General features: G+C 41.9%; 1 protein-coding gene across 1 annotated transcript in view; it reads left to right on the forward strand.

Moving 5' to 3' along the window:
- Nucleotides 1-24,492, forward strand: part of ryr1b (ryanodine receptor 1b (skeletal)) — a 146,419-nt gene that overhangs the window by 28,114 nt on the left and 93,813 nt on the right. The window contains exons 13-37 of the mRNA XM_061682639.1: nucleotides 1,186-1,307; nucleotides 1,650-1,836; nucleotides 3,773-3,908; nucleotides 3,986-4,081; nucleotides 5,805-5,923; nucleotides 5,996-6,129; nucleotides 7,252-7,493; nucleotides 7,633-7,825; nucleotides 8,012-8,228; nucleotides 8,455-8,559; nucleotides 9,235-9,338; nucleotides 9,834-9,917; nucleotides 9,996-10,155; nucleotides 10,386-10,533; nucleotides 11,113-11,318; nucleotides 11,667-11,841; nucleotides 14,860-15,068; nucleotides 15,710-16,056; nucleotides 16,472-16,607; nucleotides 16,913-17,073; nucleotides 18,594-18,756; nucleotides 19,648-19,734; nucleotides 19,808-20,034; nucleotides 21,492-21,936; nucleotides 22,874-23,434. Of these exons, the coding sequence (XP_061538623.1) occupies nucleotides 1,186-1,307; nucleotides 1,650-1,836; nucleotides 3,773-3,908; nucleotides 3,986-4,081; nucleotides 5,805-5,923; nucleotides 5,996-6,129; nucleotides 7,252-7,493; nucleotides 7,633-7,825; nucleotides 8,012-8,228; nucleotides 8,455-8,559; nucleotides 9,235-9,338; nucleotides 9,834-9,917; nucleotides 9,996-10,155; nucleotides 10,386-10,533; nucleotides 11,113-11,318; nucleotides 11,667-11,841; nucleotides 14,860-15,068; nucleotides 15,710-16,056; nucleotides 16,472-16,607; nucleotides 16,913-17,073; nucleotides 18,594-18,756; nucleotides 19,648-19,734; nucleotides 19,808-20,034; nucleotides 21,492-21,936; nucleotides 22,874-23,434 (4,764 nt within the window). The remainder of the gene's footprint in view (nucleotides 1-1,185; nucleotides 1,308-1,649; nucleotides 1,837-3,772; nucleotides 3,909-3,985; nucleotides 4,082-5,804; nucleotides 5,924-5,995; nucleotides 6,130-7,251; nucleotides 7,494-7,632; nucleotides 7,826-8,011; nucleotides 8,229-8,454; nucleotides 8,560-9,234; nucleotides 9,339-9,833; nucleotides 9,918-9,995; nucleotides 10,156-10,385; nucleotides 10,534-11,112; nucleotides 11,319-11,666; nucleotides 11,842-14,859; nucleotides 15,069-15,709; nucleotides 16,057-16,471; nucleotides 16,608-16,912; nucleotides 17,074-18,593; nucleotides 18,757-19,647; nucleotides 19,735-19,807; nucleotides 20,035-21,491; nucleotides 21,937-22,873; nucleotides 23,435-24,492) is intronic.

Raw genomic sequence — 24,492 nt, forward strand, 5'->3', positions numbered from 1 at the left:
ACGCAGGGTATATATAAACAAACAACCATTCCCACTCACATTCATACCAACCGTCTTCAATTAACCTACCGTGCATGTTTTTGGGATGTGGGAGGAAACCGGTGTACCCGAATAAAATACCCATGCAGGCACAGGGAGAACATGCAAACTCCACACAGGTGAGGCCGGATTTGAACCCGGGTCCTCAGAACCGTACCCAGTGCCCATTTACTGTAACATATATAAATGCGTAAATGTGAATGAAAGTGTATACACCTATTTACAATCCCTCAGTGGCAGTATACATTTATACAATGTGAAAGATGTTCTTCATTTTCCTTTTATATATGTATAATGTGCACTATTGACTTGATAATTCTTTTGGGGGAAAAATTGTGCATTATGCACAAGAAATGACAGTGATACCACCCCTATTGTGTCACAATTATAGAAAACCATAAATATTATATCTCATATAACTACATGCAACTGTGCCATCCACATTATCTGGAGGACTTCAAAATCAATATTTATCTAATAATATGACAAAACCAAAACATAAAATACATCATACTCACCAGCTACGCTGTTTATTAAAGGTTTGCAGATGATTACAGATGGGTTTTGAAGTTGGCTGTCACAAGTTTCCAACCAATCAAGATGGATAAATGCTGACATTATTTTCGGCCAACAAGCTAGCCTTGTAAATCATATTTAAAATCGGATTGTTTAAGAACCAGTCCAATTGGTAGTATAGTTTAAGTAATATGGGCCAGCACTATTGACTTTGAAGGCCCTGAGCAGATTAGATTCACATGGGGATTCATAGAGGCATAAATCTGATTGTACAAAAAATAAAACATCTATATACGAATGGTTGTTTGTTTATATGTGCCCTGCGATTGGCTGGTGACCAGTTCAGGGTGTACCCCGCCTCTCGCCCGAAGATAGCTGGGATAGGCTCCAACATGCCCGCGACCCAAGTGAGGATAAGCGGTACAGAAAATGGATGGATGGATGTACGCGTACTGGAAGCAGTGAAGAATAGACTGTTGGGAATATGTACAATTTCATGGAACAAATATTACAGTTTAGGTTCTAAATGTCGGTCAGTACTTCTGATGGTATTTAGGCCAGCTGAGAAGGCCTTGCTGGCTTTAATGGTTCACCACTGGTGATATTTAATGATGTCGTCTTTGCTTCCAGGTCATCCTGCACCAAGAAGGACACATGGACGACGCCCTCACTGTGTCCCGCTCCCAGACTGAGGAGTCTCAAGCAGCTCGTATGATTTATAGCACCATGGGTCTCTTCAGACAGTTTATCAAGTAAGTCTATACGCAGGTCCACTTATTAAAGAGCTTTACAGTAAAACCACATGCCTCTATTTTCTATAGAGCTTACCCTTATTAGGGTTGCTGATGAGCTGGGGCCTATCCCAGCTGAGTTTGGGTTAGAGGCGTGGTACACCCTCGACTGGTTCCCAGCCATTCGTAGGGCAAACATAGATAAACAACCATTCACAGTTACATTCACTCCATTATCAATTTAGAGTTTTCAATTAACCTAACATGGATGTTTTAGTATCAAAATGAAACCGACTTTTCTGCCGGCATGTAATTTGGCTTAAAATACTTAATCTAAATGGATTTGTTTGCCTTCTCTCTCAGGGGTTTGGACTCTCTGAGCGGGAAGAACAAATCTCCCGGGCCTTTGTCACTCCCTCTGGAGGGCGTCATTCTCTCCCTGCAGGATCTCATCTTCTACTTCCGTCCTCCCGAGGAAGAGCTGGAGCATGAGGAGAAGCAGACCAAGCTCCGCTCCCTCCGCAACCGGCAGAATCTCTTTCAAGAGGAGGTATGCAAACAAACACGTTTGGCGCCATGGCCAACATGCGAGGAGGGTTTGAACTGACTTGTCGACCCGTTGACTTTACTACTCTGCAACGACGGTTAGAGCTTAAAGTCAATTCATTGCCAATCATGTGTTTTTGTTTAAACAACATACAACATACATATTTTACTAAAAATGATACCGGGTGCACGATCACTTTGACGATAGATCACAAGTCTATCGTCAAATATAACAAAAGCACAGGTCCTATTCATGTATGGGATGAAATATGTGCCACCAGGAATTGTATTTGAATTTACAAACTGAATTTGAAAAACAGAATTTGAATTTGTTTTAACTGAAGTCCAATCAATTTGAAAATGAATCTAAGAATTTAGTTTATATCCGCAATGAAAATTCTAACTACATATTTTTACATTCAGTTTGATCATTTCAGATTCAGTTTGACAAATTCAGTTTCAAATTAGTTGTGACAGACATCCAGGAACTGTAAGGAATAGCAATCGATTGGCGATACACAGATCTCATCTTCGGCCAATCAGCGTCTTCGTTTTTTATCACGTGACATAGGGATATTCTCCGGGAAGTCAAGTCTTCTAACAGGTGACAGTATTTTAACCTTTATACCACCTTTCCTTAACCTTGTGGAATGCATCATATGGTCAGACAGAGATAAAAAGGTGCTTCCTTTCGAACAGAGGAAGGGACATATCACACCGACGTGACTAAGTCGTCTTTCCGGTTCTTTCCCAACATAACGTTGTCCAGGCATTGAACTCCATGCCTTAGGCTGTACTGACTCCTAGGGGTAGACATAGCTCCTAGGTGTCAGTAAAGCCTAATACATGGAGTTCAATGCCTGGATGACGTTATGTTGGAAAAGAACCGGATAGCAAAGGTTAAGGAAAGGTGGTATCTAGGTTAAAATACTGTCGGCGGTTAGAAGATTTGACTTCCCGGAGAATCCCTATGTCACGTGATAAAAAAACGAAGGCGCTGATTGGCCAAAGACGAGATCTGTGTATCGTCGATCTATTGCTATTCCTTACAGTTCCCGGATGTCTGTCACAGCTAATTGGAAACTGATTTTGTCGAACTGAATCTGAAATGATCAAACTGAATGTGAATGTATATAATTTGAATTTTCATTGCGGATAAAAAAAATCTTACATTCACTTTCAATTTTATTGGACTTCTATGAATACAAATTCAAATTACGTTTTTCAAATTCAGTTCGTAAATTCAAATTAAATTCCTGGTGGAACATATTTCAGCCCATATTCACACGCCACTGAAAAGGCACCCGCTAACACTTCACCAAATGCCCTCTTGTAACAGAGAAAAGATAGTGAGTATACTGTATTCTCACGTCTGCTTTGATGATGACATGATGACAAGCGGTGGTGAATCAACAATAAACGCTTACTGTCGGCCGGACTTGGCCGGAATAATGCCCAAAAAAAAGATCCAACAAGTGTTTTGCTCAACCCTTAATCCCCCACCCTTGGACACATGGCAAGCTCTTCTTTCGTCGACTCACACTTTGACTCAAATCATCCATTTAAAAATCAGGCTCAGACACTTTCAATGCCTCACAGACAGTCGAAACTTAGAGAACTCGAGCAACAATCCACTTAACACAACCGGAGTTCAGTCCAATACATGAAAAGCATTCCCTCCTCTTATTTGAAAAATAAATTATAGTACTGTAGTGAGTAGCGACCCTGCAGTTGTGTTATATGAATTGAAGTTAGACTTCCACAATTTCCGACTGTCTTCAAATCCGTGAGGGGGCTGAATGTGATTGGATTGGTATGTGAATGTGATTGAATGAGCGAGTCGCGGGGTAGAAGGAGGGGAGAGTGAGCATGTATTTGCAGGATTGATAGAAGCACTTTCCTGAACTGAACAGAATTTTTGCCATATTTTTCTCTGTCAGGGAATGATCACCATCGTGCTGGAGTGCATCGACCGGCTCAATGTGTACAACACAGCGGCCCACTTCTCTGAATTCGCAGGCGAGGAAGCAGCGGAGTCCTGGAAGGAGATTGTCAACCTCCTCTACGAGCTGCTGGGTATAAGAATCGCACACACTTAGTTAAAGACAGAGAGAGATGCATTCGACGTGATTTCTTTCCCTTGTTTTGGAAAGCTTCACTCATCAGGGGCAACCGCTCCAACTGCGCATTGTTCTGCGACAACCTGGACTGGTTGGTCAGCAAACTGGACCGACTGGAGGCCTCATCAGGTATCACACGATCCCTCCTGGAGGTTCTTACAAGTGTTTAGTAGGATTTTGCACGAAAAATAATCAGTAATCAGTTCAAAAAAGTGACATAAAAAAGCTTATTTCAGACAAAAGATGTAAGGTCCTGTACTTTTATGTTTTCTGTAATTAGAAGATAAGTGACATTTTTACTTTACTTAAAAAAAAAGTACACTATGTGCATTCATTTAGTTTTTGAGTTCATTCACCATAAAGTATAAAGTACTATAATTAATAGAGAATTGACACGTTTGTATCTCACTAGAAATAGCTTCTACTGTGTTTTGCTCATTCAGAATTCATACAATTAGTATGTAATTGGTAGAAAACCAACGTATTCTTCTTTTACTCAAAAATGTAAAGTTATGTAATTAGTAGAGACTTTTGCCTTACTTGAAAAAACGTACACTCTGTACAGTAGTTAGATTTCATACAAAAAGTATAAGGTCATAGAATTAGTGGAGATTTACATAGTTCTGTTACTTGAAATAGCTTCTATTATGCGCATTCATTTACCGTCATTTTTCGTGTGTAAAATGCTCTTGAGTATAATGTGAAACCCCAAAATTGACCCCAAAATCAAGAAAAGCCTTTAAAAAAATGTGTCGTACATGCAAATCAGTCGCCTTTCGGCGAAATTTGCCGTTTTGAAAGCAAAATTGGCCATTTATGTAAAGCGTATAGATCCGCTGAGTTTTTCCTGGGGGAGGAGGTCGGGGGGGGGTCAACGTCAACGTCGCTGACGTCATAGACTGTTTCGTATTCCTTGAACGCTGGCAGATAGATCCATTCCACACAGCCACCATCCACACAGATGTAATTTCTGCATATTAGTCCGCATCGGCTCGGCAACCTGCTTTGTTTGGATAAGTCACAGGAGTTGACAAGACCAGAACGGCGCGGTGTTCGACTGGTTAACACATTTGCTTCACAGTTGTGAGGATTGGGGTTCAAATCCCGGCCCTGTGCCTGCAAGGGTTTTCTCCGGGTACTCCAGTTTCCTCCCACATCCCCAAAACATGCCTGGTAGGTTGATTGAAGACTCTAAATTGCCCATAGGAGTGAATGTGAGTGGGAATGGTTCTTTGTTTATATGTGCCCTGGGATTGGCTGGCGACCAGTTCAGGGTGTACCCCGCCTCTCGCCCGAAGATAGCCGGGATAGGCGCCAGTCCAGGACGCCGGAAACCTCAGTGAGGATAAGTGGTACAGAAAACAGATGGATGGAATTCATTCAGAACATGTCATGGCCACAAATTAGTTGAAAATGTATGTATTCTTTTGTGACTTGAAAAAGCTTCCTTTTTGCATGTAAATTTAGTCAGGTTTCATACAAAACGGGAAAAGTCATGTAATTTGTAGAGAACTGACATATTTGTATGTTAAAGGAAAAAGCGTCCTCAATGAACATCAATTTAGTAGGATTTCATACAAAAAGTGTAACGTCGTGTAATTAGCAAAGAAATTTAAATTTTTAAAGGTACTTGAAAATAAACATTAATTCAACATTAATTTAGATGGAATTTGATACAAAAAGTGTAAGGCCCTGTAATTACTGTAGTAAAATATGGACATATTTTAGCACTCAGACCACTTTGAAACCATGGCAACATGAAGCATTTTGGTCCAGCCATGTTATTGGAATTCGTAGCTAAATTCCTGCTAAATTCTGATGATTTTATATTTTTTTCTTTAATTTAACCTAGGTATTCTGGAAGTGCTCTACTGTGTGCTCATTGAAAGCCCTGAGGTTCTAAACATCATCCAAGAAAACCACATCAAGTCCATCATCTCTCTCCTGGACAAGCATGGGAGGAACCATAAGGTGGGTTTTTGAGGTTTTATATGATCCTCAAATGATATTTTATGAATCTACTTTTTAACGTGGTACATTTAGGTTCTAGATGTCCTGCGTTCTCTCTGCGTGTGCAACGGCGTCGCCGTGCGGTCTAATCAGAATCGCATCACGGAAAACCTGCTTCCGGGGCGCGACCTCCTGCTGCAGACCAACATTGTAAATTATGTAACCAGGTACTCAAACAGTTGCCGCAAAGGCTGGATTTACACTACAGGTCCAAGTGGCCAATTCCCATTTAATGCCTATAGAGTAGTGGTTCTCCAACCTTTTGCACCAAATACATGCTAAAAAATTACTAGTCTCTCCATATACCCCCATTATGACCAACATTAAAGTACAGTAGCGTAGTAGGCGTTTTGATGTATTCATCTAAAATGAGGCAGAGGTTTTATTCTTAAAAAGTCTATTTAATATTGATGCAAGCCACTGTAACAATACGCACAGTTTCAATTTTAACACTAAATGTAGGACAATTAAAAAAACAATCCCTAAATACCTGTGAATGTTTAAAAACTAAAAGTTCTAAAAGATACTATTGAATGCAAATGCATAGAATTTATAAGTGAAATGTAACTGAGCTTTCTAGATTTAAAAAAAAAAGTTTAAGCCGTTGTAAAATGATGCAGTTTGAACATTTTATTCAATGATTAATTCAATGATTTAAGAGCGCCTGTGTACCACTTTGAGAGTACTCGAGCGTAATCCCATGCTATCTTGAGGTCACGTTTTTTGTGTTGAAATCGGTTTACAATGCATTTGAAAAAAATAAAATAATAAATAAATACCTTACAATGTAATTCTGGCTGGTGTGAGGCGTAATTTTAGAACAAATGTTTTCTATTTTCTAAGTAGATTTTCTGTTAAAAATTTGGTTTTTTTTTGGTGTTCAAATATGCTTACAATTTTTTGAAAAAGTATGTTTTAATAGGTTCAAATGTGTTTAATAAAAAAGGTGTACGGTTACTCTTTTTTATGGCTTTTCACATTATGCAGGTGGGCATGCATAACTTACTGGTTTATTTTTGTTACTTTTAGTAGGTCTGGATGGTATCCGTTATCCCACTTCGTGCTTTATCAATTGGAATTCTTTGTAAATCAACCCCAGACCACTCTTCTAACTGAAGGTCTTATCTTTTGAGATTAAACAACATACTACATGGGTAAAGACATTTCATTTCAGGCTGACAGTAGGATCAACGCCAATCAATGTTATTGGCAGAAATAGAGAGCTCCAAAATTGAGGCATGGGCGGTTCTGCTAATCATGATAATGATGATGGTCTCGTCTGTGCTCAGCGTTCGGCCAAACATCTTCTTGGGCACGTGCGAGGGCTCCACGCAGTACAAGAAGTGGTACTACGAGATGATGGTGGACTACGTGGAACCATTCGTGACGGCGCAAGCGTCGCACCTACGCGTGGGCTGGGCCATGACAGAAGGCTACAGCCCCTACCCTGGAGGCGGGGAAGGTTGGGGAGGCAACGGCATGGGTGACGACCTCTACTCGTACGGCTTCGACGGCCTCCACTTATGGTCAGGTAAGACACGTATCAAACTCTAGGCCAGATCCTGCCCTCCGTGTCATTTAATGCTGATGATCAGTGATGAAAACACTAATAAAATATTCCCTCATCCTAGTTTTTGGATCTTTTAACGCATACTGTACTGTCCAATCAGGCACTGTTGCGCGCCAGGTGGCCTCACCCAGCGCACACACACTGGCCGCAGACGATGTGGTCAGTTGTTGTCTGGATCTGAGCGTGCCCAGTATCTCCTTCCGCATCAACGGTCACCCTGTTCAGGGCATGTTTGAAAACTTCAACGTGGATGCCCTCTTCTTCCCTGTCATCAGCTTCTCAGCAGGTGTCAAGTAAGAGCAACATATATACAGTATCTATGTGGACTTGGCATCTGTTCTCTTTAAGGAATCCCTGGACTCAAAAAGTATTTTTTTTTCATTGTCAATTATCTAAAAAGAGAAACAGAAGGACACTGTTTCTCGTTAAATAAGTGATCTGTGTTCAGACATACGATTCAGACTTCCTGTCTTCTCCAGAGCTCGCTTCCTCCTGGGCGGTCGCCATGGAGACTTCAAGTTTATGCCCCCGCCGGGCTACGCGCCGTGCTACGAGGCTCTGCTGCCCAGGGAGAGGATGCGCATCGAGCCCATCAAAGAGTACAAGCACGACTTCAACGGTGTGCGGAACCTGCTTGGGCCCACCCTGTCGCTCACCCACACCTCTTTCACCCCCTGCCCAGTGGACACAGTTCAGGTAAAAAACAAAAACATACAAACCTCTGTTTATTATTATTAGATTGTACATGCTGATATTATTTTTATTACCTTTCATTATTTTATTTTCTATAATTTCCATCAGGTTTCAGTGTGAATAGAACTATTGTGGATATGAAGAGCTTTCTGTCTGTCTGTCTGTCTGTCTGTCTGTCTATCTGTCTGTTTATGTACCTACCTACCTACCTATCTATCTGTCTCTGTAGATTGTGTTGCCGCCACACCTTGAGAGAATTCGAGAGAAGCTGGCGGAGAATATCCACGAGCTCTGGGCGATCACTCGCATCGAGCAGGGATGGACTTATGGGACTGTGAGTGTGGAATTATCCCGCAAGACACACTCATATTTCAGGAACATAATAACTCCATCCATCCATCCATTTTATGTACAGCTTATCCTCACTAGGGTTCCGGCGTGCTATCCCAGCTATCTTCGGGCAAGAGTCGGGATACATCCTGAACTGGGAGCCAGCCAATCGCAGGGCACATATGAACAAACAACCATTCAGACTCACATTTACACCTACGGGCAATTTAGAGTCTTCAATTAACCTACCATGCATGTTTTTGGGATGTGGGAGAAAACCGGAGTACCCGGAGAAAACCCAGACAGGCATGGGGAGAACATGCAAACTTCACACAGGGGAGGCCGGATTTGAACCCGGGTCCTCAGAACTGTGAGGGAGGTGTGCTAACCAGTCGTCCACCATTAATTCAATCAAATTAAATTTAATTGTATTGTAGTTTGCATTACAGAAAATGGATGGATGGATGGAATTCAATTTAATGTAATTTAGTGGTCAAGGACTGAACCCTGGGCCTCCATGCCTGGACATGTTCCTCAGCACACAAGAAAAGCAATACATATATAGATATAGAAGCATTTTTAATGGCCTCATAGATGTATTACTTAAAAACAAAAAAACATTTCTGTTTGTTTGATATATTTTCCCCAATGAATAATTTACTGTAGTTATCTTTCACAGTTCAGAGACGACAACAAGAAGCTTCATCCCTGCTTGGTGGACTTCCAGAGTCTCCCTGAGCCCGAGAAGAACTATAACCTGCAGATGTCCGGAGAGACTCTCAAGTGAGCTTCTCGTTCAAACCCTCTTTCAGTTAGTTGGAAGTTGATGTGTGTGAAAAGACAGCAGGGATGGGGACTTGTGTCATTTCGTCTTGGACTGGAGTTGACTCGAGTCACTGTTTTAATGACTTGTGATTTCAATTGACAAAAGCTAAAAGACTTGAGAATCAATTGGAATTCGGAGTTAAAGACTCAGTACCTGATTTGAAACATGATTCAGTGTTATACATTCATACATACAAGTTGGGTATATTGGTCAAATACTATCATTATATGTCCTTCTTGGTCTTCTCTCTTAATGAAGACAAGCTACTTTAGGTAAGACTGCATTGCTAAGGGGACTTGGGATTTGACTTGACTTTCCCCAAGACAAAATGGCTTGATACTTGCTTGAGACTTGATGGAAGGTTAAGACTTGAGCCTGACTTGCGACTTGCACATGTGATCTCATCTCTGGAAGACAGTTTTGGTGAGATCTGCCTCCTCCTCCCCTCACAGGACTCTCCTGGCTCTGGGCTGCCATGTGGGCATGGGTGATGAGAAAGCTGAGGAGAACCTCAAGAAAATCAAGCTACCAAAGACGTACGTTTGCTAACATGTTTTGACGGTTGTCACAAATATTTGACAGATGGGGGGAAAACAGATTTTTCCCTTCCGTAGCTATGTCATGAGCAACGGATACAAGCCCGCGCCGCTCGACCTTAGCCACGTCAAGCTGACACCCAACCAGAACCAGCTTGTGGAAAAACTGGCGGAAAACGGTCATAATGTTTGGGCAAGGGATCGCGTACGACAAGGGTGGACTTACAGCATTGTGCAGGTAAGGGCATTTACTTGTACTTTCTGTTTATTTCATCCAGAAATATTGTTCAAAATACTACTTGGCGGACGTGCACAAAATTATTCAGTCTATTTCTATAAAATGTTTTCAGCATTCTATGTCTTCCAGTTCAGTTTGATTAGCCCTTTTAATTGATCGTTTATTAATTACTTGCCACGGTTAGTGGGTGCCATTCACGGCATTACATGTTTTCTAAACATGTCTCTCAGGACATCCTCAATCAGCGAAACCCTCGTCTGGTGCCTTACAACTTGCTGGATGAGAGAACTAAGAAGACCAACAGGGACAGCGTCAACAATGCGGTCCGCACACTTATTGGCTATGGCTACAACATTGAGCCTCCAGACCAAGAAAGTAGTGAGTCATCTTCATACAGTTACACCAATGGTTGGCATAGCTTGGGGTCCGCAAAATTGCAATCAAACGATGTTGTATCATTTAAAAAAACTGAATACCTACATATGAGGCGAGCTAATAAGTCAAATAAAATAAGCAAATCACTCCTTTCTACCTTACCTTTGGGCTAATTAAAATTTCTAATATGATTGTGACATATCATCACATAATTCTGACATCCCTGCGTGAATAAAGTATTGCTATTACAGTAATAAAGTCCTATTTGTTTAAGACCAAAGACGAAAATGTAGGCCTATTTTTAAGAGAATCAAGATGTCTATTCCAGAATAAAAGGCGGAATATTCCAAGAATAACATTATATTTCTAATATTAATTTAAAAAAATAAGATCTTTCCTTGTTTTATTTTTACTTGAATATTACAATATTACGACTTTATCTTTTTTTTTTTTTTGCAGGATTACAAATTTGTATCCCGACAAAATATGTTGTTGTTCTTGTAAAAATGTAAAGTTTTTCTTAAAAAAAAAAAAAAAAAAAAAAAAAACGCCCTTGTGCTCTTCTGCTTTACCTTCCTGCAGCTGGCCACGGACAGGAGAATATCCGTGGCGACAAGGTTCGGCTCTTCAGGGCCGAGAGGTCGTACGGCATCACGCAAGGGAAGTGGTACTTTGAGTTTGAGGCCGTAACCACGGGGGAGATGCGAGTGGGCTGGGCTCGTCCGAGCGTCGGCTCTGACACCGAACTGGGTGCGGATGAGCTTGCTTACGTCTTTAATGGCAATAAGGTCAGTCCAACTTGTTCTTTTTTTTTTTTTTTCTTTTATTTGAATAACAGTCAAGTGCTGAGACTAGTCTAAAGCAGGAGTACACACAATTTTTTTTTACATCCTAAATGTTTAAAACATGAAAGACCCCACACATGATGAAAAATTGGTCGTGTGTTCTTACGGCTCTTATAGTGTGTGGTGTACTTGCTTTTGCTGTCATTATGAGGCTATTACTGTTGTTGATAGGGATATTGTTTGTGCCCATTATTCAAATTGGCCAGATTATCTCTATGTGTGTACAACACTTGACAAGTGTTGATGTCACTCAAATATTTTTGTCCTCACAATGACAATGTGATGTTTCAGGCACAAAGGTGGCACATTGGCAATGAGCCCTTTGGTCGTCAGTGGCAGTCTGGTGACGTGGTGGGCTGTATGATCGACTTGACGGAGATGAACATCATGTTCACGCTAAATGGTGAAATGCTGATCAGCGACTCTGGTTCAGAGATGGCTTTCAAAGATATTGAAATTGGAGAAGGTGAGCGTTTTCAGTGGAACCTCTTTTTTTTTTAACCAAAAGACACCGTTTTCTATGTGATACTATTTATGATTATTTTTTTTTAATTTGGGCATTTCCATTGCCTGAAGTTCTGAAAGGTACGAAAATCCATACCCATCCATACAAATCAAAACATACCCTAAAATGTTTTAGCACTAATCATCGAGGTCATTGCAGCCATATGGGGGACACAAGCCAGTGCAACGGGTTCTTCGGCAGAAAGAGAAGAGGAAAGCACAGAGCCTAGAACTGAATGTGGGGACTTTGAATGTTGGGACTATGACAGGAAAATCTCGGGAGTTGGTTGACATGATGATTAGGAGAAAGGTTGCTATATTGGGTGTCCAGGAGACCAGGTGGAAAGGCAGTTAGGCTAGAAGTTTAGCGCCAGGGTTTAAATTATTTTACCATGGTGTAGATGGGAAGAGAAATGGAGTCAGGGTTATTTTAAAAGAAGAGTTGGCTAAGAATGTCTTGGAGGTGAAAAGAGTATCAGATCGAGTGATGAGGCTGAAACTTGAAATTGAGGGTGTTATGTATAATGTGATTAGTGGCTATGCCCCACAGCTAGGATGTGACCTAGAGGTGAAAGAGAATATCTGGAAGGAGCTAGACGAAGTAGATCTGAGCATCCCAGACAGAGAGAGAGAGTCGTGATTGGTGCAGATTGTAATGGACATGTTGGTGAAGGAAATAGGGGTGATGAAGAAATGATGGGTAAGTACGGCATCTAGGAAAGGAACTTGGACGGACAGATTTTGCAAAAAGGATGCAAATGGCTGTAGTGAACACTTTTTTCCAGAAGAGGCAGGAACATAGGGTGACATACAAGAGCGGAGGTAGAAGCACGCAGGTGGATTTCATTTTGTGCAGACGATGTAATCTGAAGGAGGTTAGGGGAGAGTGTGGCTAGACAGCACATTGACATACGACGTATGGCAAAGGTAGAGATGGCAAAGGCCAAACAAGAGGCATATGATGACATGTATGTCAGGTTGGACACTAAAGAAGGGGAAAAGGATCATACAGGTTGGCCAAACAGAGGGATAGAGATAGGAAGGATGTGCAGCAGGTTAGGGTGATTAAGGATAGAGATGGAAATATGTTGACTGGTGCCCGTAGTATGCTAGCTAGATAGAAAGAATACTTCGAGAAGATGATGAATGAGGAAAATGAGAGAGAAGGGAGAGTAGAAGAGGCAAGTGTGGTGGACTACGAAGTGGCAATGATTAATAAGGGGGAAGTTAGAAAGGCATTAAAGAGGATGAAAAATGGAAAGGCAGTTGGTCCTGATGACATTCCTGTGGAGGTATGGAAGCATCTAGGAGAGGTGGCTGTGAAGTTTTTGACCAGCTTGTTCAATAGAATTCTAGCGTGTGCGAAGATGCCTGAGGAATGGAGGAAAAGTGTGCTGATGCCCATTTTTAAGAACAAGGGTGATGTTCAGAACTGTGGGAACTATAGAGGAATAAAGTTGATGAGCCACACAATGAAGTTATGGGAAAAAGTTGTGGAGGCTAGACTCAGGACAGAAGTATTTGCGAGCAACAGTATGGTTTCATACCTAGAAAGAGTACCACAGATGCATTATTTGCCTTGAGGATGTTGATGGAAAAGTACAGAGAAGGTCAGAAGGAGCTACATTATGTCTTTGTAGATCTAGAAAAAGCCTATGACAGAATACCCAGAGAGGCACAGTCTGCATGCGGAAGTCTGGTGTGGCAGAGAAGTACGTTCGAATAGTAAAGGACATGTACGAGGGCAACAGAACAGTGTTGAGGTGTGCTGCAGGTGTGACCGACGAATTTAAGGTGGAGGTGGGACTGCATCAGGGATCAGCCCTGAGCCCCTTCCTTTTTGCAGTGGTGATGGATAGGCTGACAGATGAGGTTAGACTGGAATCCCCATGGACCATGATGTTCGCAGATGACATTGTGATCTGCAGTGAAAGCAGGTAGAAGGTGGAGGAACAGTTAGAAAGATGGAGGCATGCACTGTAAAGCAGAGGAATGAAGATTAGCCGAAGTGAGACAGAATATATGTGCATGAATGAGAGGGGTGGTGGGGGAAGAGTGAGGCTCCAGGGAGAAGCGATAGCAAGGGTGGAGGACTTTAAATACTTGGGGTCAACCGTCCATAGCAATGGTGAGTGTGGTCAGGAAGTGAAGAAACGGGTCTAAGGAGGTTGGAACGGGTGGAGGAAGGTGTCAGGTGTGCTATGTGACAGAAGAGTCTCTGCTAGGATGATGGGCAAAGTTTATAAAACAGTGGTGAGGCCAGCCATGATGTACAGATTAGAGACAGTGGCACTGAAGAGACAACAGGAAGCAGAGTCGGAGGTGGCGGAAATGAAGATGTTGAGGTTCGCTCTCGGAGTGACCAGGTTGGATAAAATTAGAAATGAGCTCATCAGAGGGACAGCCAAGGTTCGATGTTTTGGAGACAAAGTTAGAGAGCAGACTTCGATGGTTTGGACACGTCCAGAGGAGAAATAGTGAGTATATTGGTAGAAGGATGATGAGGATGGAGCTGCCAGGCAAGAGAGCTAGCGGAAGACCAAAGAGAAGGTTGATGCATGTGATGGATGTGAGGGAAGTTGGTGTTCGAGAGGAGGATGCAGGAAATAGGCTTACATGGAAAAGGATGACGCGCTGTGGCGACCCCTAAAGGGACAAGCCGAAAGGAAAAGAAGATCGAGGTCATTTTTTTAAAGGTGGGTTACATGTGTGACAACAGGAATGGATTGGGAAGAATGTGCCACATGCCGAAAAGCAACAACTTCATTGTTGTTTACTTTAGTGTTTGGCTGTTCCTTTTAATTTCCACACAATTTACAAAGAAACACAAGCAATATTAGGATTTACTATTCCATGGTCATCATCTGAACTGGATTGTACCACTAAGAATGTTGGCTTTATACAGACCGCTGTAATTTAAGCCTTAAATCCGTTCTTCTGTTTTTTTTATTTTATTATTATTTTTTTTTCTACTCTTCAGGTTTTATTCCAGTGTGTGCATTGGGCTTGTCCCAGGTTGGAAGGATTAATCTTGGCCAGAATGTCAGCAGCCTGCGCTACTTTGCCATCTGCGGCCTTCAGGAAGGCTTCGAGCCCTTTGCCATCAACATGAAGCGAGACATTACCATGTGGTTTAGCAAAAGCCTGCCCCAATTTGGGCCCGTCACCGCTGACCACAACCACTTGGAGGTAACTGTCGAGTGGTTCTTTTATTGGATAAATGACTTTAAAATAAAATAACTGGCAGCACAGAGAATATCAGCTCCGGCCTTCCAGTGTGGAGATTGCATGTTCTCCCTGTGCTTGCTTCTTCACACATTCCAAAACATGCTTTTTTTTATGGCGGGAAAAAGTCCCAAGTCTTAACCCTTAAATTTCAAGCAAGTCCCAAGTCAAATTGAGTCAATACATTACTTGGGTTAGGCAAGTCATAAGTCAGTTATACAATCTTGCACCGTCACAGCACCTATTTGCACATTAGCCACTTTGCAGTCAGTAAATGTACTTGCTTTAGTTAGCTGTAATAAAACATTCACAAAAATGCTCTATTGGCTATTATTATTTTTGTATTGTATTGTTTATTGTGTTGCCTATTATTTTTATTGTATGTATTGCATATGGAAATTAAGTATTTTCTTCCTAAATAATGTTTAAAAACAAACAGTTCTTAAAGATTAAATGCAAATATATTACTTAAAGGATAATACAACTGAACTGTGCTTAGGCAGTGAGTCTTTTGCCTTCCACTAGAAGGAGCTTGCGAGAATCATTGTGACAAAAAATGGACAGATGGATGGTATGGTTTGTCTATTTTGTCATCAATCCTTTAGGTGTCCCGCGTGGATGGGACAGTGGACAGCGCCCCCTGCCTGAAGCTGACCCACAAGACTTTTGGCTCGCAGAACGCCAACACAGACATGATGTTCCTCCGGCTTAGCATGCCCGTCCAATTCCATGAGACCTTCAAGATCCCGGCGGGTACCACGCTGCTCACCCGCGCGCTTACCATACCTGAGGATGAAGTGCTGGTGGTGGAGCCCGACTCGGAGTTTGAAGTTCTAAAGAAGTCGGCCAGTCGCAAGGAGCAGGAGGAGGACAAGAAGGAGCCGTCTGTACCAAAGGAGATCTCTGTGGAGAATGAGAAGGACACTATGTCAGAGAAAGGAAAGAAAAGAGGGTAAACGTGACTTTAAATTACAATAATCACCTACAAATTCGTGGTTCAGATTTCACAAATTAGCATTTTTTTCTTTCAAACCTATCTTCAGTTAGTTACGGAAAAAAATAACCTATTTGCAATTTTTAACTTTTTTTGCTCTTTCTGTTATGCCCTGAGATGCCACAAGATGGTGCCAAAGTCCAGCTTATAGCAAAGTAGTATGTCTGAAAGCAAGTACAGCGGTACCTTGACTTATGAGTGTTACTCAGTTTAGCCTGAGTTGTTAGTGGAAGTTAGGAGAGTCTTCGCTGTATGTGCCTGCCCACACGTGATTCAGGTGTATTATTTCAAAATCATATGTCTAAGCTGGCCGGTCTTCATCTCCCACAAATGGATTTAAGAGCAACCTAATTTTCTCTTCTCTGCACCTTAGATTTTTCTTCAAAGCCAAGAAGGTGGCCATGACACCTCTTGCACCTACTCCTGCCCCTCCTACAGTGCCCCGTTTGGTGGAAGACGTGGTTCCTGACGACCGAGATGACCCTGAGATCATCCTGAACACCACCACTGTAAGACACACCATCATGTTGGGTTTTAATTGTAGTCAAAGATGACACTCAAAGAAACTGCATTGATAATAATAATAGTGGCATTGAGGGGGATGTGCAAATTTGAGGTGGTTGGTAAGGGGGATGATATTTGTAGGAACGTATTCTTCTTGGAATAGCAATAAACAATGTTACTTTACAGTATATTATAGGGACGTTTGTTTTAAATGTATTGTTAGAATATGCAGCGGTACAATACAATACACATGCAGCCAATATTTGAATCGGTATTATTCTTCATACTTTTTCTGTCATTTTCCTTCTAGTATTACTATTCGGTGAGGATCTTTGCTGGACAGGAGCCGACCGGCGTGTGGATCGGTTGGGTTACCCCTGATTACCACCAGTTTGATCCAAATTTTGATCTCTCCAAAGTACGGAACGTCACTGTTACTGTGGGAGACGACAAAGGCAACATACACGATAGGTTGGTACATCTTACCTGTCACTGCTTATTTACTATTATCATGTCCCCCTTGGAATCAGTGTGTTTATGGTTATTATCATTAATTATTCACTTTTTTCGTGTGTCCAGTTGAAAATGTATGTACAAACCCCAATTCCAGCGAAGTTGTGACATTTTGTAAAACGTCAATAAAAACAGAATGCAATTATTTGCAATACTTTTCAAACTATATTCAATTGAATACACAACAAAAACATTTATTGTTCAAATTAACAAACTTCATTGTTTTTTTTATTGTAAATATTCACTCGTTTTGAATTTGATGCCTGCAACACATTCCAAAAAAGCTGGGACAGGGACATTTTTACCACTATAACAACACTCAATAATCCTTTAGAACAGGGATGGGCAACTTAGAAGATGGTGGGGGCCACTATTTTTTTGTCAGCGCTACCAGGGGGCCACAAGGGACCACGATTTTCTTGGTTGAGTTTTCTCTTAACGAAGCTTTTCGCCATTGCGTCAATACTCTCTCTTCAATACTCTCTTTTCATTATCGCGTCACTCTTCTCCTGTAACGGAGAAGATCTGGGGCTATAGCAAGCGATTTCTGCTATCTAGTGGTGAATGTTAGGTCTAGAACCTAAACTGTAATATTTGTTCCATGAAATTGTACATATTCCCAACAGTCTATTCTTCACTGCTTCCAGTACGCGTACATCCATCCATCCATTTTCAACACCGCATATCCTGGTTAGGGTTGCGGGACACTGGAGCCTATCCCAGCTATCATCGGGCAGGAGGGGGGGTACACCCTGAACTGGTTGCCAGCCAATCGCAGGGCACATACAAGCAAACAACCATTTGCACTCACATTCACACCTACGGCCAATTTAGAGTTGTCAATTAACCTACCATGCATGTTTTTGGGATGTGGGAGGAAACCGCAGTGCCCGGAGAAAACCCACGCAGTTCATCAGTTTGAACATTAAATATCTTGTGTATGTTTTCAATTGATTATAGGTTGAAAAGGATTTGCAAATCATTGTGTTCTGTTTTTATATACATTTTACAAAACATTCATTTGAATTGGGGTTTGTATTTTAAGGGTCCAAAACACAGGTCTCCTAAAACTCACTCAATAATGCTCCTGGAACGATGGACAAACTTAGCCCCCGACACCAGTTTTACCGATCAACATGAAATTGGGTAGACATGTCTAACATAAAGGGCTCATGGACCCATCCTAAAGAATAAACAGAAAGACGACCATTTCAATTTGAAGCTGTCAATTCAGGTGAATTCCAGGGCGCATACTTTGACGAGCTCTCGAAATTGCCAAGCTTTTTTGACTACGCCACCAAATATGGGTGGAACATGGTGTCAGGAAAGTAAATAGAAAATTAAAGTAAATAGAAAATTCGATTCACCATTCGACACGAAATTGATTCACCATTCGACACGAAATTGGGTGGACAAGTCGCATGTAACAGGACTCACCCAAACGTGTCAGTGGAAGATTGAAAGATGTTTCTTTGCAGTATGAAGCACAGCAACTGTTACATGGTTTGGGGAGGGGACCTGGTCAGCACTCAGCAGACTCGCTTCAGCCAGGAGGACATGGTGGTCGGCTGCCTGGTGGACCTGGCCACGGGCCTCATGACCTTCGCTGCCAATGGCAAGGAAATCAACACCTTCTACCAGGTGAGGAGACCCATGTCCACACTTCATGAGTTACTGCAAACCTGGGCATAAGAAACAAGTAAAAATGTAGCAAAATAAGGAATACGATACTTAATTTAGGGAAAATCACCTGCCAAGAGAAGAGGAAAATTTGACTTGGTGAGAGATTTATTGCATTAGGGGAAGCATAGCCAGCCTAAAAAAACAGCTGTCTTAAAATTAGTGTATTTATACTAACTAGACCTATAGAATTACGGTATTTCTTATTTAATAGTTTGGCAGACAAAGAACAAACATCTTTTGCCTCTATTTGAGATACAGTGGTACCTTGATTTACGAGTGCCCAAACTTACTGAGTTTCTCGAGTTATGTGGCAGTTTAATTTACGATTGATTTTCAGACACATTGCCATTCGAGTGAAGTGGAAAAAAAAAGGGAGAACCACACTCACTGATGCACTTTTAGCCATTTATTGAATGGGACAAACAGCCAACCACACAAATACAGAATGAAAACCCTCCCAAGGAGCATGGAACAGATATTAGTTCAGTTAGTGACTGAAGTGAAGTGAAAAAAGGAGAGCCACAGTCACTGATGCACCTTCAGCCAATTATTGAATGGAACAAAAAGTGAAATGCACAAATACAAATGAAAACACTCACAAAGAGAATAGAGGAGACAACCGCTTAGCAAATGGCCAACCAGAGCTGGAGTTAGAACTCTTTACGTTACTCACGAGCCTCCGCCTCATGTCATGAAAAACGGGGAAAATGTATTTAATATACATGTAAATTGAGTTACAAGCTTGGTGACGGAATAAAATAAGTCAAGGTACATTACATTTAATATTGGTTGGATGTCATTTTTACAGTCTGATTCCAGTGTAGTAAACCAACAAGTGTTTTGTGTCAGGTGGAACCCAACACAAAGCTCTTCCCTGCCGTCTTCATCCAACCTTCCAGTCAAAACATGGTACAACTGGAGCTGGGAAAACTCAAGGTCTGATCCTGACTCTCACGTTTCTCCTCTCACTTCACCCGAGAGTCTCAAGCTTTGTCCGCTCTGTCCTCAGAACATCATGCCGATCTCGGCTGCGATGTTCCGCAGTGAGCGCAAGAACCCGGTGCCCCAGTGCCCCCCGCGGCTGGACGTCCAGATGTTGACCCCGGTCATCTGGAGCCGAATGCCCAATCGCTTCCTCAATCCGGAGGTGGGAAAAGTGAACGAGACGCTGGGCTGGATGGTGGAATGCACTGAGCCGCTCATCATGATGGCCTTGCACATCCCGGAGGAGAACAGGTAGGAAGGCAACACTAGCCAGGGAGCAACGTACTCTATTTGCAAAAGTATCGCCATTGCACTTACTGGGTCGGGTAACGTATTTGGTATTATAATTTATTTGTAAAAATTATTTGGCTTTACATTTTGTATGTACAGTATGTTAGAAGTGGGTAGTATATGAACCCTTTGGAATTACTTGAATTTATGTAGTATATACAAGTATAAACAAACTGAGTGTGCTTAAACTAATGCCACACAAACAAATATGTTTTCATATTTTTATTGACATTAACATTCACAGGACAGGCAGGAAATTGTAAGTGTACTCTTGGATTTAATCACTGGTTGACACTGCACGGGCAGCAATAACCTCAACCGAATGTTTCCTGTCGTTGCAGATCAGACGAGTACAGCGATCAAGATGAATTTTGGACCATTCCTCTTTACAAAACTGTTGCAGTTTAGCTGGGATTTAGATTCCTGAGATGTCTGCTGTGAATAGCTCTCTTGATGTCATGCCACAGCATCTCAGTCGGGTTGAGGTTATCACTTTATCTATAAACTTGTATACAGCTGGAAAAGGTTAAAAAGTATGTCTAAAAGACTTCATATTCTCCATGGTTCGATATATTGTCTATAGTATAAATGGAAGAACTTCAGCACTGTTATTTCTCTTCCAAGGAGTGCCCGTCCTGTAAAGGTGACTGCAAGAGCATACTGCAGAATGCTCAATGAGGTAAAAAAACAAACCCTAGAGCAGTGATTCTAAAGTGGTGGGTCAGGACCCAAAAGTGGGTTGTAGACCCACTTTGTGTTCTTATTTTAATCAAGATCCCACATGGAACATATTAGGTACACGACAGGAAGTGTAGCTACCTCACACTTTGGCCACTAGTTTACTCTGTAAACAAATACAGTGCAGCTCAGCCTCTGGTTAGCGGACTTCATGGAGAGCTATATGCTTTGGACAACAGAATGGCTTCAGAAAAAAAAAAACGTGTTTTGGATTGGCCCAGTCAAGGTCCTGACCTTAACTCGATTGAGATGCTGTGGCATGACCTCAAGAGAGCTATTCACACCAGACATTCCACGAATCTTGCTGAACTCCAGCAGTTTTGTAAAGACGAATGGTCTAAAATTCCTCCTCATCATTGGGCGCATCTTATCTGCAACGACATGAAGAACCAACTACATTTTATAACCGATTTATTCTGAAATTTAAGAAATTCCAAAGGGTCCACATACTCTTTCCTCCCACTGTATATTGAAGGTTATGTTTTTCCCAATTTTGTGGTGGCCCCTTGGAGGCCATGGCGCCCTGAGCATTTTCCTATATTGCCTAATGGGTGCCTCGAGTCACTAAAATACAGACGGCGGGCCGCAAATGACCGGTAGTTTGGACACCCCTTTTTTACAGGCAGTGTGAAAGGGGTTTAAGACGTTTCAGTCATTTGTTGATGTGGATCTATTTCCAGGTGTATTGACATTCTGGAGCTGTCGGAGCGCCAGGATCTGATGAAGTTCCACTACCACACTCTCATGCTGTACTGCGCTGTGTGTGCCCTGGGCAACAACCGGGTGGCCCACGCGCTGTGCAGCCATGTGGACGAGTCACAGCTCTTCTACGCAATCGAGAATACCTACCTGCCCGGTCCACTGCGCAGCGGCTACTATGACCTCCTCATCAGCATCCACCTGGAGTCGGCCAAGCGGGCGCGTCTGGGCACCAACAAGGAGTTTATCGTGCCCATGACGGAGGACACGCTCAGCATCAAGCTCTATCCGGACGTCAAAAAGGCCCATTCCCTGCCCGGTGTGGGTCTCAACACCTGCTTGCGGCCCAAATTGCATTTCTCATCAATCAACTTTGTGGGGATGGATCCCGACCTGTATACGCTTAGTCCCATTTTCCCACTGCAGGTAAGAGACATGTTGAATTGATTCATATTTCAAAATATGCAAAAAATCATGCAAAATTGGAGTTTATCACTAACCTATGCTAACACCAGAGGTGGGGAAACTGTTTGGCTAAGGCATTTTCTCCCAGTAATTTATTGGATTACAATTACATAAATTTTTAAAATAAATTATGTAATCTCATTATATGTAATTAGTTACTCCCTAACACTTGTCACGGGGCTTTTCCATGCCACACCAGCAGGAAGCCCGGTCCCTACGATGGCTGTCACGTCAGATTTTCAAAAAGAAATTTTTACCTTGTTCTTCCGCCTTCTCTCTGTGACGTGCGCACACTCATGGCCGACAACAAGGCGTTCTAAAGTGCCCATGACCAGCCTGAAGCCCTGGTCCTCATGGTGGCTGTCAACTCAGACTTAAAAAAAAAAAATCACCCCTCCTCACTCGCGCATCTTTCTCCGTGTGACATGCATGCACTCATGATTGAGAAAGACGAGCTCTATAGAATAAAATAGAATGGCTATTATTCTCAGTGAAGTACACAATGAAATTGGAAAGCAGCCAGAAGGGAAGATGTATTTTCGGAGTGTAGGCATAAGCTAGCGACCTCACTGCACGTGGCAATTGCGCCACATAACTGCTTATAAAAATGAGGGCGCTCAAGTTCTTATGTAGTCGGGGAGGGGTGACTCATGCCAGGGCCCAGCGTTTTTGCCATGCCCAAAAAAGTCATGAAAACTGAAATGGTGAAAAACAGTTTAATGCTATATCTTCAAAATACAGTACTGCGTAGTGCTTAGTCTTTCCATTATCTCCAAACATGTATATGGTATTTACAAACAAATATTTGAATTCACTTTACAGGGTCTATAAGATTTTTTTGGGCTTCTGCATTATTTACACGTCAACCCTATTAGTTTCTGTCTTTCCCCCACTTCAGGAGCTGAAGACCTTGGCGATTAGCATGCTAACCGAGGCTGTGCTGGATGGTAGCCAGGCCATGCGCGACCCAGTGGGAGGCAGCGTGGAGTTCCACTTCGTCCCCATACTCAAGCTGATCAGCACGCTGCTCATTATGGGCATCTTCAACGACGAAGACACCAAACACATCCTGAAGATGATCGATCCCAACGTGTTCAGTGGAAAGGAAGAAGAGGAGGAAGAGGCAGTAACGGAGATGGTGAAAGGAGAAGGGGACGGAGAAAGCGAGGAGGAGAAGGAGGAGGCGGATGAGGCCGAGCTGGAGGTTGAGGGTGTGGACGAGGAGGAAGAGGAGCTGAAATCTTTGGAGAAAGGAAAGCATGAGAATGATGAAGAGGATGAGCCGAAGGAGGAGGCAGAAGAGAAGAAGGAAGAAGGGGACACCAAAGGTGGAAAGGTAGATGGAGAAAAGGCAGAAGAGGAGAAGGAGGCAGATAGGCGAGAGGCAGAATTAAAAGAAGAAGAAGGTCCTGAGGAGGGATTGCTCCAGATGAAGTTGCCAGAATCTGTCAAACTGCAGGTTAGTCTGACAATAGGAATGAGAGAATGCAATATCTGTCGAAAATTGCATTAAGGCTGAAGCGTTGAACTGAACTGAAATGGTAGGGATAAATTGAGTTGTTGAAATTGGGAATGTGAGTGGAGGATGTAAATATGTAACTTTATGTGATAATGGAAAAAGTGTAATACTGGACAATGAGTGCATTTGGGGCATGTGATAAATACTTTCTTAGATGACCTGAATGAGCTGAACCATTTGAAGATGGAATGGTTTGAGGGTCTGTGGTAGGAGGAGGTCAATATGTAAAATATTTCTTAATTTGGTAGTTTAATTGTGAAAATTGTAGAATTTTTAGAATGTGATAAATTGTTCAGTGACCTTTATGTCGTGAAGAACCTGAACATCTTGAAGTTGGAATGTTTTAAATCATTTGAGAAATACAGTAAGAGGAGGTTAATATGTATAATAGCTCCTAATTTGGCAATTTTATTGTAAAACTGGTAAATTTGGGAATGAGATTAATAGGTCCATACAGGAGATTTCCTAAATGATCTGAACAATCTGAAGTTTGAATGGCTTATAAATGTGGAAGGAGGAGGTCAATATCTAAAACATTTCTTACTGTAGGAGTTTAATTGTCAAAATGTGGGAATTTTGGTAATGTGATAAATAGTTTAAAATGCTGTATGTCCTGAATGATTTAAACAGTTTGAATTTGGAATGATTTGAATCAGTTGAGAAATGTGGAAGAAGGAGGTCAATATGCAGTTGTGATTCAGTTTGTGATTTTCTTGGGAAAAAGTGTGGAATTTTGAAAAAGTGTAATGTTTCCCAAGATGCTCTTAGTGAGTTGAAAATTTTGAAGTTAAGATGGTTTTTGAGTAATGTGGAGGAAAGATGTAAATACTGTACGTAAAATACCTGCAATGTATTAATTGTTTAATGTAAAATGTGTAATACTGAAAAGTATGGGAATTTTGGGAATGTAATGAGTGGAACAGTTTGAAATTGGAACGGTTTGAATTGGTCACGAAATGTGGAATTGTGTGAATACACTCCTCAAAGTGTGCATTACG

The sequence above is a fragment of the Phycodurus eques genome, chromosome 7 (genome assembly GCF_024500275.1).
Source record: "Phycodurus eques isolate BA_2022a chromosome 7, UOR_Pequ_1.1, whole genome shotgun sequence".
In the NCBI taxonomy this organism is placed as follows: Eukaryota; Metazoa; Chordata; class Actinopteri; order Syngnathiformes; family Syngnathidae; genus Phycodurus; species Phycodurus eques.